Consider the following 22,714-nt stretch of genomic DNA (forward strand, 5'->3'; position numbering starts at 1 on the left):
GCACGCCTCCCATAAAGCTGACCTCCGTCTGAAGGCTGAGCTTGTCGTGTTGATGCTGTCGTGAACCAAGCGTAACGTATGCCTCGTGACACGAGTGTGCAGACGTGTCATTGTTTCCTGTAGCAGCACAGAGTGGTGACACTGACTGTTCTGGAGAATGCTGCGGGAAGTCACATGATGATGATGATGATGATGATGATGTCTTAAACCGAGCATGCTCAGAGCGTGAAACAAAGCAGCACAATCAGAGACTCAAACAGCAGCTGAGCGTCTTTAATAAACACACGGCACACACAGACTTTATTGTCACGTTTTACTGAACATCACGTGCGGCACTCTCCAGGTAACCGTCATCATAGACACTTCCTGGTGAGGTCAGGCTTTAATTTCTCCAGCAAACAAAGACGTGTTTATATTTGCAAACAACATGTGAAACAACGAACGTAAAAACCCTCCGCGCTGTTCACGCTCACGAGCTCCTCATGTTTCAGCTCATGTAGCCCAGATCAGTCGCCTCAAAGCGCTTCGTAGTGTAAGGTAAAGACCTACAATAAACAGAGAAACCCCAACAGTCAGACCACGCCCCCATGGAGCAAGCGCTTTGGCAACAGTGGGAAGGAAAAACTCCCCTTTAACAGGAAGAGCCCAGTTATCAGCATTTAGTTCTGTGGCAGTTCTGTTAAACCGAGCGTGCCTGTTCATCTGCCCTAACATTAGTGTGACAGAGCTGTGAATATTGACTTTACAGTGAGCATACACTTCCCAGCATGCACTGCTTTGAGGCTGTGATTCGTCTGTGTTGGATAGTGTAGTGGTAAGACCACACACCTTTGGAGTGGAAGTAGCACGTTCGATTCCCTCCTAGTATCCAGTGAGGGTCCTGGCTAGGCCCCCCATGCCAAACACCAAGCCCTGGAATGGCGCAGCTACGTCTGCAGCCTGTCCGCAGCTCTGACACGACACATTTCACTGCATGTTATACTCTGTATGATTGTGTATGTGACCAATAAAGCTCGTTTCTTGTGTTTTTGAAAGCATGCGGGTGGCACGACACAGAAGTCCAACCTAAACAGAAGAACCAGGATTACAATATCGACTTTTTTCCGAGTCGTGATTGACGTGATGATGTGAAAACGTGCTCGTAGTTCATAAATCATCTAAACACGGGATTCAAGACCCTCAGATGAGTCGCTCGTCGGTGCATCTGCGAGTACATGCGTGTCGCTGCTCTGAAGCGTGCTTCCTGTCCTTCCTGTGGTCATGTGTCAGCGTGGAAATGAGGCTGGAAGGAGGCCGCGTGGCCCGGACGGAGAAGAATATCTGAGGAAGAAAAGAGGAAAGGAGGAGACGGTTATCACTTTAAGTTTATCACACAGAGCCTGAACAGTTCACCACAGAGCGCACACACCTGAACCTGAGCCGAGCCTGAACAGCCACACCTACAGGATTTTGTCTCAAACCGCCCTTCACTTCTTATTTTTACAAGCCTTTGGGAAATAGGTGCAGTCGTTTATTGCAGACATACAAATATATGTAAATACAGAATGTCAGGCAAAGACAGAGTTTGGTCCTTCGGCTCTCTGAGCAGGAACAGGAACTGTTCTCCAGGCTCCCTGAAGGACTCATGCTGCTCTCTGTCAGGATGATCCCACACTGCTTCAGTGATGCTGAGCTCTGACAGAGTTCCCCTGTGTGTTTCTATCCAGGAGTCCTTTCATGCACTGACTGAGTGTGTGGATCTTTGTCACGCTGAAACAAGAAGCTGATGTTTCCAGATGTTCCTGCCTGGTGGATCAGACAGTTCATCAGTTTATCAAAGATCTCCAACAGCACTGAAACCATGACAGAGCCTCCACCGTGCCTCACAGATGGCTGCAGACCTCCTCCTGACCTCCTCGTACACACTGACCGTGATGTGGATCCATCGCTCCATCAGACCTGTTCCTCTGATCTTCAGCCCAGTTCTCGTGTCATTTTCAGACCTCGGCCTTTCCTCCTGTGTCCCTTCATTAAGAACGTCTTCCTGACAGCCGTCCTTCGCTGATCGTCTCTGATGAGGCTTCAGTGAGCAGCAGATGATCAGCTGGAGGTCCAGATCGTCTCTCAGGTCCTGTGTCGGGTCTTTCTGATCCAGTTCACCTGCTGTAGAGTTTGGGAATCACCTCGTTGGAGCAAAAATAAAATTTTATGTTAAACTGTGGTTTCTTTGGGATTTTACACAGATTGAATAAAAACATGGAAACAAGTGAAGCGTGTGTGTGACAGCCTGCTGCGAACAAAGAGCCTGCAGGAAGCGTTTAAACGGTGTTATGCGCAGACACACACTGGTGCATCGTTGAGTGAGGAGCCGGATCATGCTTGAATGATTCAGAGGCTCAACAAATAAAAACACTTGTGTGAAAATAATCAGGTACAAAGACCAGTGTCCAAAAAAAGCGAGCTGGAGAACTGTTATTGAGGAAATGAGGGGTGGCTCGAGACTTTCGCCCAGCGCTTTGGTCCAGCGTAACCCTGTGAGGGGGGAGGGGGCGGGCCTCTAGATTAAAGTCTGTAAAAACTACAGGCGTCACATGACGTCCAGTAGGAGGAGTCTGTTTGGACAGATGTCGTGTCTTCAGTTTGAACTCGGAGCTTTCGATGCTGCCGTGAGGCTCGGACTCTGTCTCCAGGAGATGAACTGAATCCACCATTGGATTAGTTTTATTAAAACATGCGACCAGCACCTTTAAGCATTTTTCTCACTTTACGTCCTGGCATATCAGGCGCTCCGCTGAGCTGATGCCGGTCCGTGATTGTCCGATGAGGAGGCGGGGTTTGGCAGCAGCTCTGCACAGATTGGGCTGAATGAAGGAGCTCCGGGGTCCGATCATGTTGACTCGTTTGCTTCCCTGACCGCCTGTGATCTGATCTGAAGAGCAGGAACGGGATGGAATCATTTATTTCACTCAGTTTTAGTGAGAAAAGATGTTTCTGATGTCATCAAACATTAAAATTGTTTGTGTGTTTGGAAGCTCAGCCGTGTTTAGATCACGGTTCATCTCCTGGTGGATATCTGTGATTATCAACCTGCCAGATGGGTTTTTCATCTGATGAACTTGGGCTCGGATGTTTTTCCAGTTTTGTTTGTGTTGTTTCTCCTCTGATTGAGCCTCCCGTGGACTCTGAGGGCTCGCCTACACATTTAAAGAAATCACATCTTGTGTAATTAAGGTGGTGTGAACAGTAAACACAGAGCCTCTGCAGGGAGTTTCCATCCGACGTGTCGACTGCAGTTCTGCCCTGGCTTGTCCAAGATGGTGGCGTTAGAGTCCATCAGACCGCTGGACAGTGGACTTGTTGGGAAATCAGCTGAACAGCAGCCACAGGAGTGGATTTCCTCTAATAAATCAGTCGTTTGTGACTCTGACAGATAAGCAGTACAGAGCTGCTATAATGAGCCCCAGGTGCGCTGCTGTTAGTGTACCTGCACCAGTGGGAAACACTGACACACAGCCGGAGATCTGAGGATGGAGCTGATTAATAAAGTGATCAGAAACTCAGGTGAAGCATCTGGATCCATAAATGATTGACGAGGTTCAGGCGGATTCAGGTTCAGCTGCAGAGCTGGATTCTTCCACGGGGCTTTTATTCACTCTGCCTTCATCAATTTTTCATGGCAGATGTTTTAGTGGAGGAGGAGGAGGAGGAGGGCGAGGGCTTCAGGTGGGATTTGGTTCCAGATGGAGGAGTTGACTGAGGTTACCCTACTGTCGTGTAGATATCGTCATGCCTGCACTCTTGTATGTTGCTCACAGGAAACACAGCGCACTGCTTCATTCAGGGGACATTCATCGCTTTAGGCTGACTTCCTGTTGTCAGTAGGTGGCGTTGCAGACCGAAACATCAGCGAGGCGTTTCGCTAAAACGACAAATCAGAGCTGCTGTTTGTTAAAGTGAGAGAACTGGAATCTTGCACTTTCAATGATGGAGGAGTGAAAGAGCACGACTGTCTCCTGTCAGCTGGACTCCATCCACGGCCGTTGGCTGGGAGCAGATTCGTGTCTGACACTCTGAGTCACAACGAAAATATCCTCCTGTTAATGAGGCTCAACATTTAAAATAGGGACGTGTAGCACTTCCTGTTTTGCTGACAGTGCCCATGCGTGCAGCTAATTTCATGCTCACAGCTTCAGCTCACCGGAGTCCAGTCTCAGCCTGAGGCAGTAATTCAGTTCAGCTGTATTTAAAAGGCGCCACATCACATCAGCAGTCACCTCCAGGTGCTTCAAACTGTACAACACCGTGACCGCTCAGCTTTCATCTCTCCAGCAAACGAGGATGTGTTTGTATTTGTATCCAGGATGGGGAAAAACTGCTGAAACAACCAACGAGCCCCAACAATCAGACCACGCCCTATGAGCAACTTTGGTGACGGTGGGAACAAAAAACCCTCCAGAACCATTATTGCTGGACTCCACCACAGCAGCTGTTTATGATTCACAGCTCATAATAATCCTTCTTTGTCTGATCCTGGGCTTCTGTGCAGCTGCTCCATTCATAGTCTGTATGCTGATTTAGCCCCTCCCTCTTTTAGACTGACTTTCTTCTGATTGGCTGCCCCTCACAAAGAACGTGGGTGGAGCTTGTGTAAGCTCTGCCCTGCTGTCACAAAGGCAGCCTTTTATCTTTGTTCGCCGACGTAAACGCGGCTCAAACAAACACAGCGATATTCCAGAACGTCGCAGCAGATCGGGTCCTGAGGCTGTGGGCGTACTGCTCATGACGAGCGCGGACAGCAGCAGGACGTTTGGTCCTGAGTCCGCTCGCCGATTTTGATGTTTGGGGTGTCGTGCTGATCCGGCGAGCGGCTCGGGGCGCCGCTGCCTCACTGAGCACGAGGGAAGACCTGCTGAATATTTGATGCCGCTCTGCGTTCAGTGTTACATAAGAGCGCCACATCACTGCTGTTCCCATTCACGTTAACCCCTGAGTGGGCAGGAGAAGCCAGAGCACAGCAGCCAATCTAACCTCCTGATGAACGCGACTGATGAGCGCCCTGCTGCTTATCATCCGCTGATTGGAGCTCTGTGATTGGCTCGTTTCAGTCCCGCTGGCTCTTTCTCACCCGCGTGTATCTCACAAACCCAGCTCAGGGCCTGTCCGGTAATGATGAGCTGTGATTGGCCCGATCCGTCAAACGGTAGTTAACGCCGCCTGCGGTGAGACGTGAAAGCGGCGCTTTGGAAACGATCTTAACTTGTTCCACAAAACAATCCTGAGGCTTGGCTGGGAGGTGACTTGGCTGGGAGGTGACTCGGCTGGGAGGTGACTCGGCAGCGTGCTCGCCGTGTCCGATCCCGGCGGTCCGAGCTGCTCGTTTGGGGTTGTGGCTCTGCATGTGGCTGGTGTCTGTGGTTTGTGGGAGGATGTCGGCGGTGATCTCGTGTGTGTGATAGGATAAATCGGAGCGCGCCTCCACCTGCTGACAGACCGGAAAACTAACGAGGCGTGTAATTTTCCCGCCTGTGTGGTTTCCGCTCTGATGTGTCGAGCTTCTTAATAAAGTGTGAAAACTTCCTGCAGGATTTGAAGGGTGCCATCCGCCCCCCTCCACCTGACTTGCCCGTGGTGCTGGTGAGGTGTGGGCTGATTGGCTGCAGCCAAACGGCCTTTTCTTCGCTCCCTGAAGGACGTGCAGAGCAATCAGCAGCTTCAGCTCTTTTTCATATTGTGTTGATTTGAATAACAGCGTGAAGGAAATGAACAGAGCGCACATTAATGAGACTGTGTGTGTGTGTGTGTGTGGCACACAGCACACCTTGTGAAGTATAAAGGGCTTCATGTAAAGAGTGTGTGACAGGAAAGGCTGTCGCTGTTTGTTCAGCACGTCTGAACGAGTTTTTGTCTGGAGGGACGCTGGCTCGTCGGACGGCACCGTGCACACCTGCCTTTGTAAACACGATAACTGAGAACAAGCCGATGCTTCAGAGGTGGCTCTACCAAAAATCTGGGATGTGTTTGAATGTCGATGAGCTCGAGGTCAGAGGCTTTCCGTTGATATTAGAGTCATTCAGGTAATCCCAAGCATTGCGTCACACCAACCCGAAGAGGAAGGTTGAGAGAGAGAGAGAGAGAGAGAGAGAGAGAGAGAGAGAGGAGTCGTACAGAAAACTGACGTTATGTCAGACATCTTTTTCTTTTTACAATGATTTTATTTTTGCTATTTTATTTTTATATAAACACTAAAGAGTTGCTGGGTGTAAGCCCAGTCCAGTGAGTGATGATAACAGGGTTTCATGGCAGTAAGAACATTATGTTTTATGCCATGTTTATTTCATGTATGACTTCTGACCCATCAACAAACACTGCCCAGCCCTCTTCCAACACCTGTGAAGCAGGTGTATTTGAGGCTTGTAGGACATGGAGGCAGAGCAGGCTGGGTTTATTATCCACTCAGGAAAATGTTGCATAAAAGGAGCACAAGTGTCAGCAGTGCGATGTAGGCCTTTGGCTACAGACTGAGTGTACCAGGGGCCCAAAACACCTGGACTTATTTAGTCCAGACCAAACCACAGGGTCCAAACCACAGGGCCAAAGGTCACATACTTGTTGTTTAGTGTTTTACAGTTCATACTTCAAGTTAGCGACTGTAAATCTTGTATTCATGTACATTCTCTCTTTCTGCCTCTTTCAGTAAAAACTGTCAAATTTCAGTTTAGTCCTTTTCTGTTATTAGTCCTGATTACACTCATAGTACACAGTAGAGAAAGAAACTACCAGATGTGGAAAGACGTAGTAATCCTGAAGAAAGGAACAAAAGCTCACAGCTGATTTTATGACACTTTCACAGCTAAAACAACAAAATAATTCCAGGAGGCCTGTTTAACATTATGGGGAATAAAGGGATAATGCAGCTTTCCCAGAATCCCAGTCGGGAACGTTTCTTTGTGTGTGCGTCAGTCTAAGGGCCAACCTGTGGACGCTCAATAACTCGAAGCTCTGCCAATAAGGAAGCTGCATGAACAACATCATTTCCTGTTTACGTGCAAGCAGAATGCGCTCGCAGTTTTTAGCAAACACAAACTATCAGCTTCAAGTTCTTGAACGATAAAAAACGTTTGCATCAATCTCGCTTCACCGAGTTTTCTAATTGGCAGAGAGTTTCACCTTATAGATGGTGGTTGGAACAAGTTTCCATACCAACCTCCTCGCTCTTATTCTGAAAGATCAGCGACTGCTAGCTACTGCTGTGGGATACTGCAGAGTCTGGCTCTGATATCATGTAAACAGGTCCAGTGTTGTCCTGTACAGAGACCTGTAGGGAGAGCAGCGTGTCACGAGGACACTCAGTCCTGATCCTGTAACACTCGTATCATTCTAACACCGATACAGCATCTGTATCAGAGCACACACTCAGTGTGGGCGTGAGGGACGAAAAACCCAACGCAGTGTTCCTGGTCCTGGTGGTCTGTGGTGCTTTGGAGGTGCCGCTTCAGCTGTAACCTGTCTGGAAGCTTCGCTGATGTGACTCGTGACTCTACGAGTTTCCATCGGCTCCTCTCCTCGCCACAGAGCGCTCACGCTGCTGTCGTGATCAGCTGTTGTCGATCGCTCTGACCGTCGTCAGATCTTGAGGTCAGCTTGTGCCGACACGGTCCTAATAACACATGACCTTCTGACCCTATCCCGCCTGACGTGTGAGGGCCCCCCCCCCCCCACACACACACACACACACACGCTTTAATGACAGTAGGTGCTGCAGGTGTCCCTGTGGGGGTAGCGATGCTCTGACCTCAGTTCGTAGTGACATATTGACAACTTATGATAAATATTGATCCACTGACTCCTCCCACAGTCCTGCGGAGGTCGTCCTGCTGTCCCTCTAATCTAGCTTTCAGAGATGAGGACTGTTTCCGAGGAGGCGCCGCGCTGGTTGGTGATTATGATGGCGGTGGAGACGCCAGCAGCAGCTCCAAACTTCGTCAGAGATGTTGTTTAACGAGCAGCTGCAGTGAAGTGTGTCTGTGGCATCTCCGATTTCACGTGTGAATCATGAGAGCGACACTGACCACGCCCACACGCTCACTCTTTGTGACTGTGCAGCTGAAATTGAAGCGTTTAGATGACTTTGATGAATGAAATCCTCGTGGCTGTTCTCACAGCCCTCACACTCAGACCTGTACAAGCAGGTTTTCCTTCATCTGTAAAATGATCATTTCTGCACACGATGAAGAGCTTTTCAAGGTTTCTGACGAGAATTTTATAAACATTTAAGAAAAAACTACTCGAGCAAAAACACCCAATATTATTACAAACAGCTGCTCATTTTTATGTTTATTCAGACCTGTGTTTTCTATCTGTGCAGTGGGAAAATAACAAGATGAAAATGGGATGTAAATTAGGGAATTATTACAAAGAAAATGTGTATGTAGAAGTAAAGATGTCTGTGTATAAATCTGAGTGTGCACACAGTCACACTCTCTCTCTCTCACACACACACTCTCACTCACACACACACACACACTCACACACTGTGCTGGTCAGAGACAATAACAGCAGTGAGCTGGGCGGTGCAGATACTCGGGTTTATTAACACACAGATGCAGAGAGGACGACACAGGAGGAGGAGCAGTGAATACAGTGAGGACAATAACAGAAACACGTCTGTGCTGATTGGCCTGTCAGTAATCACATGACCGAGCCAAAACAAGTTTCACAATGTTCCAACAATGGTCCCGCCCCCTGCCGGCATGAATCATTCCAGCTGATGTTTTTATTTATTCATCTCTATAATTCGTGATCTGACTGATGATGACAGTAACTGAACTCCAGAGTGGAGGAAGACGAGGAGGAGGAGGGACAGTTTCTATTTTTACTGGCTAAAAGCTGCTCTTCTATGGCGTCACGCGGTGACAGGACTACAGTGCGACTGGCTCTACGAACAGAAAGAAGCTGAAAGGCTCTACAAAAGGTCTCTCACCTCTGAGCGAGACAACAAGGCATCGTAAACGTTTGTTAAAGGTACAAGCCGTGCTTAAAGGGACAGCCGTATGCTCGGGTGCAGTCCGTCCTCGCCCCCCGTCATGCTATCTTTGGTTTGAACTCTGCGGCCTGTCACAGTGCGCTGGTTGGGTGCGGCGGGCCCGCCTGCTCTGGCGGGTTTTGGTTAACAGTATCAATCTGAGAAATTGCACTTGGATGTTTTGGATGAAAGCCTCGCCGCGCCTGCTGGTCCGTGCCGGAGTTGTGCAAAGGTGGAGGAGGAGGTGAGGGGGAGTGAGAGGGGAGTGGGGGTGGTGCGTTGCTATGGCATCATGATGGGCGTGTCTGAGAAGACAGACATAATGGAGTCCGTCTCCCCCGCCCTGTGCCGTGGCTGTTGCTCTGCCCCTAGCAGTAACCCTGGCCCCAGGTGTCCTGGCCCCGCCCTCAGCTTGCCATTTTGCTGCTCTCTGATTGGCTCCAGAAACACCACATGCTTGTTGGTACTGACCTTGCGACCCGGGCCCTCCGTGCTGGCCGGCGGTGTGGGGGTGAGGATGGAGGACTGGGCGCTGCCCACCCCAGCCTCGTTTCCCAGGCTTGGGGTGGCCGTGGCCGGGGGCGGGGCTTTCAGGCAGGGAGGGCAGCGGCAAGGCGTCAGGTACAGGTACATGAGCACCAGCACCAGGCTCACCACGCAGCCTAGGAGGGTGGTGAAGCCCGTGTTGAACGGCTCCTGGGGGTCGTTGGCATCCGCCAACACCGTGACGTTGACCTCCCACGTCTCGTTGCGGTGATGCTGCCGGTCCTCCGCCAGGCACCAGTAGATCCCGGTGTCCTTCTCGCGTGCCGCCACGATCTCCAGGCTACCGTTGGAGAACATCTTTAAGGACCCGTTATTCCCCGGCGGCAGCACTGACTCCAAGCTTGGCGACACCCAGAGGAAGGTGACGGCGTGGCCGGAGAGAGTAGTGGCACAGTGCAACAGCAGCGCTTTCCCTGCCGTCACGTTAACACTGCTCTTCTGGGTCACGGCACTCAGGTTGCACTTCTCCAGGTAGCGTCCATGCTGGAGGAAGCGCACAGTGCCTCTCGGGTTCCCGTAAACCAGACAGATGTGCTCCTGCCTGAAGAAAAGCAGCGACTCAAACTCTTGCTGCTCCCAGGACCGGAACAGGCTGTACATGGGGCACTCGCACCACAGCGAGTTGTTGTGCAGGTAGAGCCCCTTCTGCAGCGAATGGGGCAGGGCCAAAATGTCCTCCAGGGGCAGTTTGGACAGGCGGTTTGAGGACAGGTCCAGCAATGACAGGTGGGGGTGGCTGTGCTTCTGAATGGAAAAGAAGGGGAAGTCGGTGAGGCGGTTGTGGCTGAGATAAGCCTTGCGCAAGTTTGTCAGTCCAGCCAGAGGTCTGCCCTCCACCCGCGAGATCCGGTTATTAAACAGCAGCAGCTCCTCCAACCCTGATAGCTCCTGGAAGTAATGCTCCTCCAGAACACAAAGATGATTGGATGACAGGTCCAGGTTTCGTAGCAGAACCCCGGACAAGTTTCTGAACGCTCCCGGCAGGATCGCTGTAAGCTGGTTGTGGGCCAAACGTAATGTCTCCAGTTGAGGAAGTCCTTGGAAGGTGCCATCCTCCAGCTGCGTGATGTGGTTGTGGCTGAGGTCCAGGGTGACGGTGGAAACTGGCATTTCTCCGGGAATGTGCCTCAGAGCCAGGGCGGTGCAGCTGAGGATGTCTGAGGCGCAGATGCAGCCGTCCGCCCGATAGGAGCCCCGAGACAAGCTGACGGCAGCGTGGACAGGGCTGGGCCGGTGCAGCTGCAGACACACCAACAGCAGCACGGCAGCCCGCCACGCCGCTGGAGAGTCCACACCCTGCAGGAATTCTGTGTGACCACCGACGTGCGACATGATGCCACCAGCGTGTGTCCCTTACTTTGAAAGAGCCTCAGTTTGCTGTTCACATCCTTCGTGTGTCGCGATTCATCTCATTTTGGCGTAACATAGTCGACATGTAAACACAGAGCAGGCGGAAGAAGCTTGTTGTTGTCGCTCATGGTGTACGAGCCTGTAGAGCGTGCGCGTCCTTCACTCTGAGCCTCTCATCGTCTCCTCTCGGAGCGTGGCTGTGGAGCGCGCTCGGTGTGCCTCCAGGCTGTTTGTTTGGTCTAACTCTGTTAATGTTGTCCACCTGCCAACCGGGCAGACGCCAGGAGAGGAGACGGGGCTAAATGGGTTATGAGAGGTGGAGGTGTCCCAGTACAGACTCCCCTCTGTCAGTGATCCAGGTGTGCTGCGATGTCAGAACACCTGTCCCTGTCGTCTGATTTATCACACAGAAAAGTCAGAAATCACTTCCTGTCTCCTCCTTTCATCCCATATCTGCTCCGTGGGCGTCCTGCTCCGGCTCCGCTCGCTCTGAGAATTTCCTTTCCTCACTCAGTCTCTGCTGCCGTGACGATGGCGAGCGCCTCAGTTTGATCCCAGGATCAGACTTGCAGTGAGGTCGGCATCCCGTCTGCTCCACACTCGTCCACCACCCCGCTCCGCTGCTGCCCTGCGCTGTCTCTGGCTGGACTGAGCGCGCTCCCTCACAGATGTTGCTGTGTGTATGTGCAGGTGTGTGTGTCAGTCGCTGCTGCCTCTGTCTCTTGACTGCGCTCGGCTCAGATGTGAGCTTCGTCTGTCGCTTCTGGTGCTTTCCCAGCTCCACCTCTCCTCCTCCTCCTCCTCCTCCACTCTGGATTAACCCTCCCCTCTCTCTCTCTCTCTCCCTGCTCCTCCTCCTTCTCCTCCTTCTCTCTGTTTTTGCTGCTCTGCTGCTTTCCGTCTCTTTTTGTTTGCTCACACTTTGTTTCCGTCTCCTCCCTCCTCCTTGCTCCTCTCTCGGAGGCGCCGTATGTTTCCTCAGAGGAGCGTGAGGAGCAGTGAAATGAAAGCTCCCATGATTTTACTCATAGAGTCAACAAAAATGATACTTTGATCTTTGGCTCATGGTTTGTGTGACGATCAGCAGGAGGCGGGGCTCCAGCATTTCAATGTATGACACCATGAATACTTTGGGGCTCCTCCCTCAGTGAACTCCATCTCCTCCGGGTTGTCCTCAGCTGTGTGTGTGTGTGTGTGTGTGTGTGTGTGTGTGTGTGTGTGTGTTCCCCTGTCTTTTTGTTTTCAGTCACAGAGTGTGTTTTATGCTGATCTGCTGTCACAGAGGATTAACATCACACACACACACACACACACACACACACACACACACACACACACACGCAGATCCACACACACAGGCAGGATGCAGACACACACAAACATACACGCACACAGATGTGTCTGAGCCCAGCGTCTGCGGGTGGCGTGCGTCCTGCATTTCTGCCGCCGTTGTCCCGCCCTGCAGGAGGACACAAGCTGATCTCAGCCCAAGGTTAACATGAACACGAACCCTTAAGCAGCTGAAGCTGACCTCTGACCTCTGACCCCGATCCTGCCCTGCTGGACATCCACACAATAAAAACGTTATTAAGTCCAGCAGCAGGTAGAACATAGCTGGGGCCGCCGTTCACTACCACGCACTGCTGTCATTGGTTAGACTGTGTGATGTGACTACTGATATAGTGTTTATTCATCTATACTGAAGCTGCTGAAGGAAGGGTGCATGGAAGGAGGGAGGTGAAGTTGAGGCTGAAGTCAGCTGTGTGAGGTCATGGCTGACTCGGATGTTCTCTTCTCCAAGGCCCTCCCAGACATCCCGTTTCCTCGGTGTTCCCGTTCATGTGCTCCTTGTATCATTAGTGCCATAGCTCTGAACACGCTGCCCTTTGCTGGTTTATTATTAACAAGGGAACACGATGGACTCGAAACACAGCCGGCGACATTTCCAGCTGAGCGCTGTGACTCAGTCGTGTGGATGACGGCGGCCTACAGGACCACGGAGGGGGGACGTGTCGAGAGGCTGAAATGATAAGGTCAGGGGAGCTTTTACAGGAAAATGTCACTGTGCTTCCCTCAGAGATCATCCTGCGAGAGACACTACCCAGTTTGCTCACCACTGAGCAACGAGCCAACATCTGCATCCAACACAAGGGGAAGTGATCGCTTCTTTGATTTTCACATTAAAAGCTTCTTTTGGTGGCCTGAGTCACAGCGGTTAGCGCTGCATGTTTGATTCTGCAGATTTTTGGCTCCTGTGAAAAATAGAGCCTCAAATCAGAAGTACCTGACTCCGTGGTATAATTCTCAAACATGTAGCCTAAAGCAGATAACTCGTAAGCTGGAGAGGAAATGGCGTGTCACAAATTTAGAAGATCATCATTTAGCCTGGAGAAATAGTTTGTTGCTTTATAAGAAAGCCAATCTCCAACCTTCCTCTCATATCAAACATCCTTGAAAGAGTAGTTGTCAAACAGCTAACAGATCATCTGCAGAGGAATGGCTTATTTGAAGAGTTTCAGTCAGGTTTCAGAGCTCATCACAGCACAGAAACAGCTTTAGTGAAGGTTACAAATGATCTTCTTATGGCCTCTGACAGTGGACTCATCTCTGTGCTTGTCCTGCTAGACCTCAGTGCTGCGTTCGATACTGTTGACCATAATATCCTATTAGAGCGATTAGAACATGCTGTAGGTATTACAGGTACTGCACTGCAGTGGTTTGTATCATATCTATCTAATAGACTCCAATTTGTACAAGTAAATGGAGAGTCCTCTTCACACACTGAGGTCAATTATGGTGTTCCACAGGGTTCAGTGCTAGGACCAATTCTGTTTACATTATACATGCTTCCCTTAGGCAGCATCATTAGAAGACATAGCATAAATTTTCACTGCTATGCAGATGACACGCAGCTCTATCTGTCCATGAAGCCAGGTAACACACACCAATTAGTTAAACTGCAGGAATGTCTTAAAGACATAAAGACCTGGATGGCCGCTAACTTTCTGCTTCTTAATTCAGATCAAACTGAGGTTATTGTACTCGGCCCTGAAATTCTTAGAAATATGGTATCTAAGCAGATTCTTACTCTGGATGGCATTACCTTGGCCTTGACCAGGACATGTCCTTCAATGCACATATTAAACAAATATGTAAGACTGCTTTCTTCCATTTGCGCAACATCTCTAAAATTAGAAATATCCTGTCTCAGAGTGACGCTGAAAAACTAGTTCATGCATTTATTACTTCCAGGCTGGACTACTGTAATTCACTATTATCAGGATGTCCTAAAAACTCCCTGAAAAGCCTTCAGCTGATCCAAAATGCTGCAGCAAGAGTCCTGACAGGGACTAGAAAGAGAGAGCAGATTTCTCCTGTTTTGGCTTCCCTTCATTGGCTTCCTGTTAAATCCAGAATTGAATTCAAAATCCTGCTCCTCACATACAAGGTCTTAAATAATCAGGCCCCATCTTATCTTAATGACCTTGTAGTACCATATCACCCTATTAGAGCACTTCGCTCTCACACTGCAGGCCTACTTGTTGTTCCTAGAGTATTTAAAAGTAGAATGGGAGGCAGAGCCTTCAGTTTTCAGGCCCCTCTTCTGTGGAACCAGCTTCCAGTTTGGATTCAGGAGACAGACACTATCTCTACTTTCAAGATTAGGCTTAAAACTTTCCTTTTTGCTAAAGCATATAGTTAGGGCTGGACCAGGTGACCCTGAATCCTCCCTTAGTTATGCTGCAATAGATGTAGGCTACCGGGGATTCCCATGATGCACTGGGTGTTTATTCTTCACTCACTATGTGTTAACAGACCTCTCTGCATCGAATCACACTTGTTATTAATCTCTCTCTCTCTCCCACAGCATGTCTCTATCCTGTCTTCCTTCTCTCACCCCAACCAATCACAGCAGATGGCCCCGCCCCTCCCTGAGCCTGGTTCTGCTGGAGGTTTCTTCCTGTTAAAAGGGAGTTTTTCCTTCCCACTGTTGCCAAAGTGCTTGCTCATAGGGGGTCATATGATTGTTGGGTTTTTCTCTGTATGTATCATTGTTGGGTCTACCTTACAATATAAAACACTGAGCATGCTGCTGAGCATTGAGGCAAATGTTGTTGAGATTTAGTGCTATATAAATAAAACTACATTGAAAAATGTAATTATTATTAATTAATAATAATTAAATATTATTTTTATATATAGTTTTTCTCTGTATGTATTATTGTAGGGTCTACCTTACGATATAAAGGACCTTGAGGCGACTGTAGTTGTGATTTGAATTCAGAGTTTTGCTGCTGAGAATCATTAACTCTGAGAGGCGGGGCCTACGGAGAGGAATGATGGTCAAAAAAGAATAATTTTGTGCAGTGAGGAGAGGGCAGGTCATCGATGCTCTTAAAACACACTAGTCGGTAACACACACACTTATAGAGACACACGCCTGTGCACAGGTGTGCTTCATACAAATAACAACCTTGATTACAATGTTTGTGCCACTGAGTTCCACACAAGTCAGCTCCTAACTGTTATGTAATGTGTGTGTCTTTATAGGCGTGTTTGTGTGTGTGTGTTTACACCCGCTGGTCTGATCTCAGCCAGTGCTCTCTCTCCTTTCAGGGTATCCCGAGCCGCCTCTGTCCTGCTCTCCGACCCCTGCTTCCAGCTCCACTCCATCCAGCACCTCCTGGGAGAAGGAGGCGAGTCCAGCTCCTCGGCAGCCGTGGCCTCCAGCGTGCGTCCTGCGGTGGGCTCTCTGGGGTCGTCCGTGGCCGCCCCGCTCCCGTCGGCCACTGGAAGCTCAGAGCGCAAACACTTCTCCCTGCACGCATGTGAGTAGATGGTCACGGGTGGGTTTGGTGGGCGTGGTTACCAAGGTGGGTAAAATGTGACAGGTAGTAGCACTGATGCAGATTTGTGTTTAGAAGGAAGTGATGTCACACACTGCTCTGTCATCTCAATGAGACACACTCCAGCCTCCGACCCAGCTGTCAGCGTCAGGGTGCATTGTGGGTAGAGATGCATATACAGGAAAGCCTCAGGCCTGGAGTCAGACCAAACAAACGTGTGCATGCAGTAAATAGTTCCCTGTGGACCAACACGGCTGCATGTGCACGCGTGCAGAGACACGGGTCACAGTTCATTTCACCGCAACTGTTGTTGTGATTGGACGCTGTATAAATAAACTACCATGTGCTGCCACTTCCTGCTTTCAGTGCTCAGAAGAGCTGGACCTGGATTCATCCCAATCCTGATTCTGTGCACTGTGTTTCATATGTGTGAAACAACTTGTCCCAACAACTTTGGACGCATGTTTGAGGCTCAAAATGTGGTTTTGGTGTCAGGATTACGGTCAACTAGATGTCCCCACAAGATATGAATACCCGATGTGTGCTTGTCTGTCTGTCTGTCTGTCTGTCTCTGTGTCTGTCTGTGTGTGTGTGTGTGTGTGTGTGTGCGCGTGTGCGTGTCTGTCTCTGTCTCTGTGCGCGTTTGTCTCTGTGCGTGTGTGTGTGAATGGGCACCTCCCACACGTGTGAATGCGAGCGTCTTGCTTTGAGGCCGTGGTGGGAACAGGAAGCTGTCTGCCTGCTGCTGTAATATTCACAATAACAGGTGGAGTATTGGAGTGAATGTAAACACACTGATGCCAGCAGTGCTCCAGAGCGAGATCAGGCGGTGCTGGTGCCTCTGATGTGGTCGGAGGTGGAGGCCTGCCTGCATCAGTGTGTGTTTGTCTTCACGGTGATGTGAGATCCTGAAATAAAAAAATCCCCCGGTCCTGGTTTATGGTTCACCATCTGAGTGTGGAGTAGGCTGCAGAGGACTTTAGCTGTGGGCTCTCTGCTCATCTGTGATTGGAGATCGGGCTGCAGTGGCAGCTTTTCTTGTGCTGGAGTCTCGTTACTCGGAGGGCGTTCGAGGACAGAAACACGATGTTTGGTTTGTGCTTTCAGACCGAATCAGCTGGATGCTGTGCCGAGCGTGTGCTTTGGAAACGAGCCTGTAATGTTATTTGGACCTCAGAGTAATTGTGTTTGTGCTGCAGTGGCTTCTGTCATGATCACAGAGCTGTGAGTACAGCTCAGAGGACAAACACTCTGCCTCTCGCTGCCACGCTTCATGTTTCAGGCAGCTTTGCTTTGGTTTGCTCGATGTGCAGCGCTCCGACTCACCGGCCTTCGGGCTGTTTGCTGCGATGTTGGATTACAGCTGATAACTGATAACACTTTTCCTCTCTGCTGTTAGTGAGGGACAGGGTGCTGCAGGGTAGAGACAGAAGGAGAGCAGCAGGAGTGAAGGGGAAGCTTTAAAGATGGCAGTGAGACCTGCTGTGGCGGTCTGCAGAGCTGCTCAAAGTCTGAAGCTGACAGTCTGAGAGCTGCAGGCGCAGTGGCGCTGGAACCTGCGACACGTACGTGAAGGCGGTGTTTGGCTGTCGTCACTGAATCGGTGTGCGAGTCTGTGGTATCATCACCCGCCTCCTGACATGCAGTCGCAGAAAAAGCCTGTGGCCTTATAGTGGAGCTCACTACAGGGGATGGCCCAGTCGTTGTGACATCCTTATCCGTTGCCACGGCAATGCAGACAGTTTCCATGACCACGATGTGTGGCATCATGTAGAGGATATGTGCCTGGCAGGGAAGTGTCAAAATTAAATGTCTGTCACGAGATTATTGTAGCCAGAAAACATCAAAACAACACCGCGCCTTACCGAGCTCCGGTAACTGGAAATACACTGGAATAAACTGAAATATCCTGGAATAAACTGAAATGTCCTGGAATAAACTAAAATATTCTGGAATAAACTGAAATATCCTGGAATAAACTGAAATGACCTGGAATAAACTAAAATATTCTGGAATAAACTGAAATATCCTGGAATAAACTAAAATATTCTGGAATAAACTAAAATATTCTGGAATAAACTGAAATATCCTGGAATAAACTGAAATGACCTGGAATAAACTAAAATATTCTGGAATAAACTGAAATATCCTGGAATAAACTAAAATATTCTGGAATAAACTAAAATATTCTGGAATAAACTGAAATATTCTGGAATAAACTAAAATATTCTGGAATAAACTGAAATGTCCTGGAATAAACTAAAATATTCTGGAATAAACTGAAATATTCTGGAATAAACTAAAATATTCTGGAATAAACTGAAATGTCCTGGAATAAACTAAAATATTCTGGAATAAACTGAAATATTCTGGAATAAACTGAAATGTCCTGGAATAAACTGAAATATTCTGGAATAAACTGAAATATCCTGGAATAAACTGAAATGACCTGGAATAAACTAAAATATTCTGGAATAAACTGAAATATCCTGGAATAAACTGAAATGTCCTGGAATAAACTAAAATATTCTGGAATAAACTAAAATATTCTGGAATAAACTGAAATGTCCTGGAATAAACTAAAATATTCTGGAATAAACTGAAATATTCTGGAATAAACTGAAATGTCCTGGAATAAACTGAAATGACCTGGAATAAACTAAAATATTCTGGAATAAACTGAAATATTCTGGAATAAACTGAAATGACCTGGAATAAACTAAAATATTCTGGAATAAACTGAAATATTCTGGAATAAACTTAAATGTTCTGGAATAAACTGAAATATTCTGGATTAAACTGAAATATGCTCAGAGTGGGCATCATCTCAGAGTGGGCGTGGGCATGGCGGTTCTCCCTGTGACAGACAATGAGCAGTTCATCACACACCTGCTGAACACCTGAACAAGCAGAACATTGAATGTCTCCGCTCCCAGGTAGCTCAGTGCCCTGAAACAGAAGTACTTTCTGTAAGCTCCTATCGTGTGACAGAGGCATGGAGCGAACACGCAGAGCAAACAGACCACGATGAAATGAATGAGATGGTAAACAGGAGGTGATAAAGACGGCGCATCGGTGCAGCAGAGGGAGGAGGTGTGTGGACAGCTGTGATGTGCTTGGCTGTAAAGTCTGCTCTTACTAAAGGACAGTCTGGTTATGTAAGCAATGTTCATCCTGCCAGCTGCCCCGACCTCCAGATTTGCTCCCAGCAGGGGGCACTGTTCTTGTCCGACTGTGGAAGTCTGTGACAACATGAGCCTTCTGATGCTCTGACCTCTGACCTCAGTGAACTTTGTCCTGATTCATCTATGAGTCGGTCGCTGCTTTGAGGCCCAGCTGAATCAAACAGGAAGTTTGGTTTGGTCCTCTCAGAGTCACAGAGAGCAGGAAGCAGGGTGGGGCTACCATTGACTGGTCATAGTTTAAAAGCACCATGACGATGATGATGAAAGTGATGAAGATGAGCTGGGTCATGTGCAGTCTCAGCTGGCTGACCTTCATCTGTGTGAGCAGGTTAACGATGAGCGCCTGTGCATGATGATCTGTGGTAACGTGATTAAGAGCGCACACCATGCTGTGCCCAGTACGCACCAGTACTCTGTGTGTTTGTGTGTGTGTGTGTGTGTGTGAAAGAGCCTGCACACACACAGGATTATTCATGACACCAGGGAAACCCAAGCAGTCAGCTCATTGATCAGCAATCAGCATTATTGATGGCAGGGCTCGGTCTGAGCAGCGTGGGCGATCCGAAGCTCCTGCAGACTGTGTGAGACGTCGTAGTGAAGCAGAGCTCTGAGGTTCCTCGGTGCTGGCTGGATCGTGCAGATGTTTCAGCACCGCTGCGTCTCACACTGACGCTGTGATTCATGAGGTGGAGGCGCTCTGCAGCTGATTCTCTCTGAAACGCCTGTCGTCTTCAGGCTGAGATTATTTTGGCATCTGTCACTCTTCCTTCATCCCTCGCTCCTCTGCTGCCCATCTGTGGTGTCTCGTCCGTCCTGCATCTGTCATTTCCTGTCTGTCCCGTGGCTTCTCCTCTCCGTCTCCATCCTGTTTTCTTCATTGCTCTTTTCAAAGTCGCTTATTTCAGCTTTTCCTCCACCCTGATGCGTTGGTCCCGTCTGCAGGCCCGAACGAGCCTCTGCTTTATCAGATATTTGCTGTAGCAGCTCAGCAGGGGTACCTAATAAAGTGGTGTGTGAGCAGTGTGTGTTTTGGCAAGTCATCATACAGATCTGCGTACGTGTATCACAAAGTGGCAGAGATATTTGTTAGACCGCACGCTCTGAGACCAGCAGCAACCCTAACCACATACCAGTAAAGACAAACTGCTCATGTAAACATCGTTTACTGATCGTTTGTCCCTGTATGATAAGCTGACGTGGTGGAGTTACTCTACATAAACATTCAGGTTCAATGTAATTTGATTACAGAAGCGATCAAGACACGGTGATAGTGGGATGAGCCAGGACACTCGGTTTTCCTCTTTCAAAGACGATCACAGAAATATCCTCTCACATCCATGTCATCAGCTCCATCAGCTGACTACTCTCTGTTTTGTGGGTTTGTGCGGGTGGAGGCCGTTAATCTTCGGGCTCTGGATGTTTTATGGATGAGAGCGAAGCGCAGCATCGGTGATGTGCGTCTCATTAACATCAAACTGTTTACGCCGTGCTGCAGATTTATTTAGCCAATTAGAATCTGCAGAAGAAGAACAGCTCTGTGTGTGTGTGTGTGTGTGTGTGTGTGTGTGTGTGTGTGTGTGTGTTACTGTGATGTTTGTCTAAATTTAAGAGCCCAAAACTGGGATTTTATAACGGTGACAAGTGAAAGACCAGTGACAACCAGCCAGGCCTGATTTAAATAAAAACATTGGATCACACACACACACACACACACACACACACACACACACACACACACTCTCTCTCTCTCTTAGGCCTGCACCTATCGATTATCTCATAATCAAGTATTCTATCAAATAGTCAGTTAATTGAGTAAGAGGATAAGAACATGTGTGTCTCATTAATGATACCTAACCCTGCTCATTGGTTTCATTTTAGAAATGTTCCAATAATTAAACGTTCTGACCTTAATATGAACAAAAAGAGTGTTTTATGTCCTGATGAGGCAGATCAGATTTGGTGTGTGTGTGTGCGCGTGCGATGAAGACCAGCGAGCACGTCAGCTGCTGCTGCAAACAGACATTAACTAACATCAACAACAGTTCAGTGTTTGAGCTCCCTCAGGTCAGCGGCTCAGTGTTTATTTGGCTTTTAGTTTTAATGTTTCAATATTAATCAAATTTAACTGAGACGGTTAAATGTTTCAAAGGCTACGTTCACACTGCAGGTCTGGGGCGATCGTGGCTCAAAAGTTGGGAGTTCGCCTTGTAATCGGAAGGTTGCCGGTTCGAGCCCCGGCTCGGACAGTCTCGGTCGTTGTGTCCTTGGGCAAGACACTTCACCCGTTGCCTACTGGTGGTGGTCAGAGGGCCCGGTGGCGCCAGTGTCCGGCAGCCTCGCCTCTGTCAGTGCGCCCCAGGGCAGCTGTGGCTACATGTAGCTTGCCATCACCAGTGTGTGAATGGGTGAATGACTGGATGTGTAAAGCGCTTTGGGGTCCTTAGGGACTAGTAAAGCGCTATACAAATACAGGCCATTTACCATTTTACCATTTAATGCTCAATTCCGATTTTTGTCTGCTTGTTCACACTACAAATAAAATGTGACAGCAAACGCGCTCTAGTGTGAACGCTCAAAGCGGCCCGCATGCGCAAAAGAAGACGTCACACACAACGCGCTCTGTTTAGATCCAGACCAAACAGTATTGTTTGACTGACCCTTAATATAAAGACTTGTTTCATACTCTACGTTTCCCAATTTTGCTTTAAGTTATAAAGTTATTTTGTTATTTACATATGGCCTAATTAAATGGTAAATGGCCTGTATTTATATAGCGCTTTTCTAGTCCCTAAGGACCCCAAAGCGCTTTACATATCCAGTCATTCACCCATTCACACACACATTCACACACTGGTGATGGCAAGCTACGTTGTAGCCACAGCCACCCTGGGGCGCACTGACAGAGGCGAGGCTGCCGGACACTGGCGCCACCGGGCCCTCTGACCACCACCAGTAGGCAACGGGTGAAGTGTCTTGCCCAAGGACACAACGTCCGAGACTGTCCAAGCTGGGGCTCGAACCTGCAACCTTCCGATTACAAGGCGAACTCCCAACTCTTGAGCCACGATCGCCCCAATTAATAATTAATGATCCTTATTGCAGTTTTAGAGAGGAGCGGTGCTTCAAAGGATAGTGTCAGATTTCTGTCAGAATCTGCAGATTATACAGTACTAATAAAATGTTCACGTTTCTCCAACGTTGTCTTCCCATCAGTTTCACTGGAAGCGTTCGCGATGTCTTCTCGGGCGCTTCTCCGGTGCTGGTAATTGGCGTCTGTCTTGTGTTAGTGACGTAAAAGACGGATTTAATGCGACATGACCGTTCAAACAGCAGTCGCTTTCTAAAACATCGGATATGTATCGGATTCAGTACCACATACGAAAGTGACCCAGATCGGATTTGAAAATATCGGATTTCTGCCATTCACACTGTCATACCATGATCGGATATGGGTCGCATAGGGTCAGAAAAGTCGGATTTGATGCGCTTTTGCCTGCAGTGTGAACGTAGCCATAGAGTAAACACGGTGTAGCCCACCCCACGCCCCCCTTTAGACTCACCCCTGTTCACCTCCATGTAAACCAGGGCGGCTGCCGTCAGCCTTCACTAAGCTGTCATTTAAACACGTGTCAGACTAAGTTATCAGTTCATCTGCGTACTTTAACACTCCTGGACCTCAGATTGTTCTGTGTGAGACACAAACAGCGGTGGGCGGAGCTACAGGGTTTGTTGATCAGCTGATTCGATGAAGCTGCAGCTGTTTCCCAGTAAAACTTTTGATGGTG

General features: G+C 48.7%; 2 protein-coding genes across 6 annotated transcripts in view; one reads left to right on the plus strand and one right to left on the minus strand.

Annotated features, from left to right (window-relative positions):
* Positions 1-22,714, plus strand: part of rnf123 (ring finger protein 123) — a 116,842-nt gene that overhangs the window by 42,107 nt on the left and 52,021 nt on the right. For 2 of the 5 annotated variants that reach the window (XM_019356810.2, XM_005462574.3), the window contains exon 38: positions 15,515-15,726. In XM_019356810.2, coding sequence (XP_019212355.1) covers positions 15,515-15,726 — 212 coding nt within the window. Of the gene's footprint in view, positions 1-1,035; positions 1,170-1,706; positions 6,123-12,805; positions 12,937-15,514; positions 15,727-22,714 lie in introns of those variants that run through there. The other 3 variants (XM_005462575.4, XM_005462577.4, XM_005462576.4) reach the window with 3 other exon arrangements.
* amigo3 (adhesion molecule with Ig-like domain 3) lies at positions 1,155-12,799 on the minus strand. The gene is made up of 2 exons (XM_005462573.4): positions 9,473-12,799; positions 1,155-1,320 (listed from the first exon to the last, which is right to left on the minus strand). The coding sequence occupies exons 1-2, from the start codon at positions 10,877-10,879 to the stop codon at positions 1,180-1,182; spliced, it is 1,548 nt and encodes a 515-aa protein (XP_005462630.1). The 5' UTR covers positions 10,880-12,799; the 3' UTR covers positions 1,155-1,179.

This window comes from Oreochromis niloticus, linkage group LG5 (genome assembly GCF_001858045.2).
Source record: "Oreochromis niloticus isolate F11D_XX linkage group LG5, O_niloticus_UMD_NMBU, whole genome shotgun sequence".
Taxonomy (NCBI): Eukaryota; Metazoa; Chordata; class Actinopteri; order Cichliformes; family Cichlidae; genus Oreochromis; species Oreochromis niloticus.

Bases quoted from the DNA above. Each gene is read 5' to 3' on its own strand.
- amigo3 (XM_005462573.4), bottom strand. From the start codon at position 10,879: ATGTCGCACGTCGGTGGTCACACAGAATTCCTGCAGGGTGTGGACTCT. The intron at 1,321-9,472 runs GTCAGTACCAAC...TTTCTTCCTCAG, and splicing joins CGGAGGGCCCGGGTCGCAAG to ATATTCTTCTCCGTCCGGGC.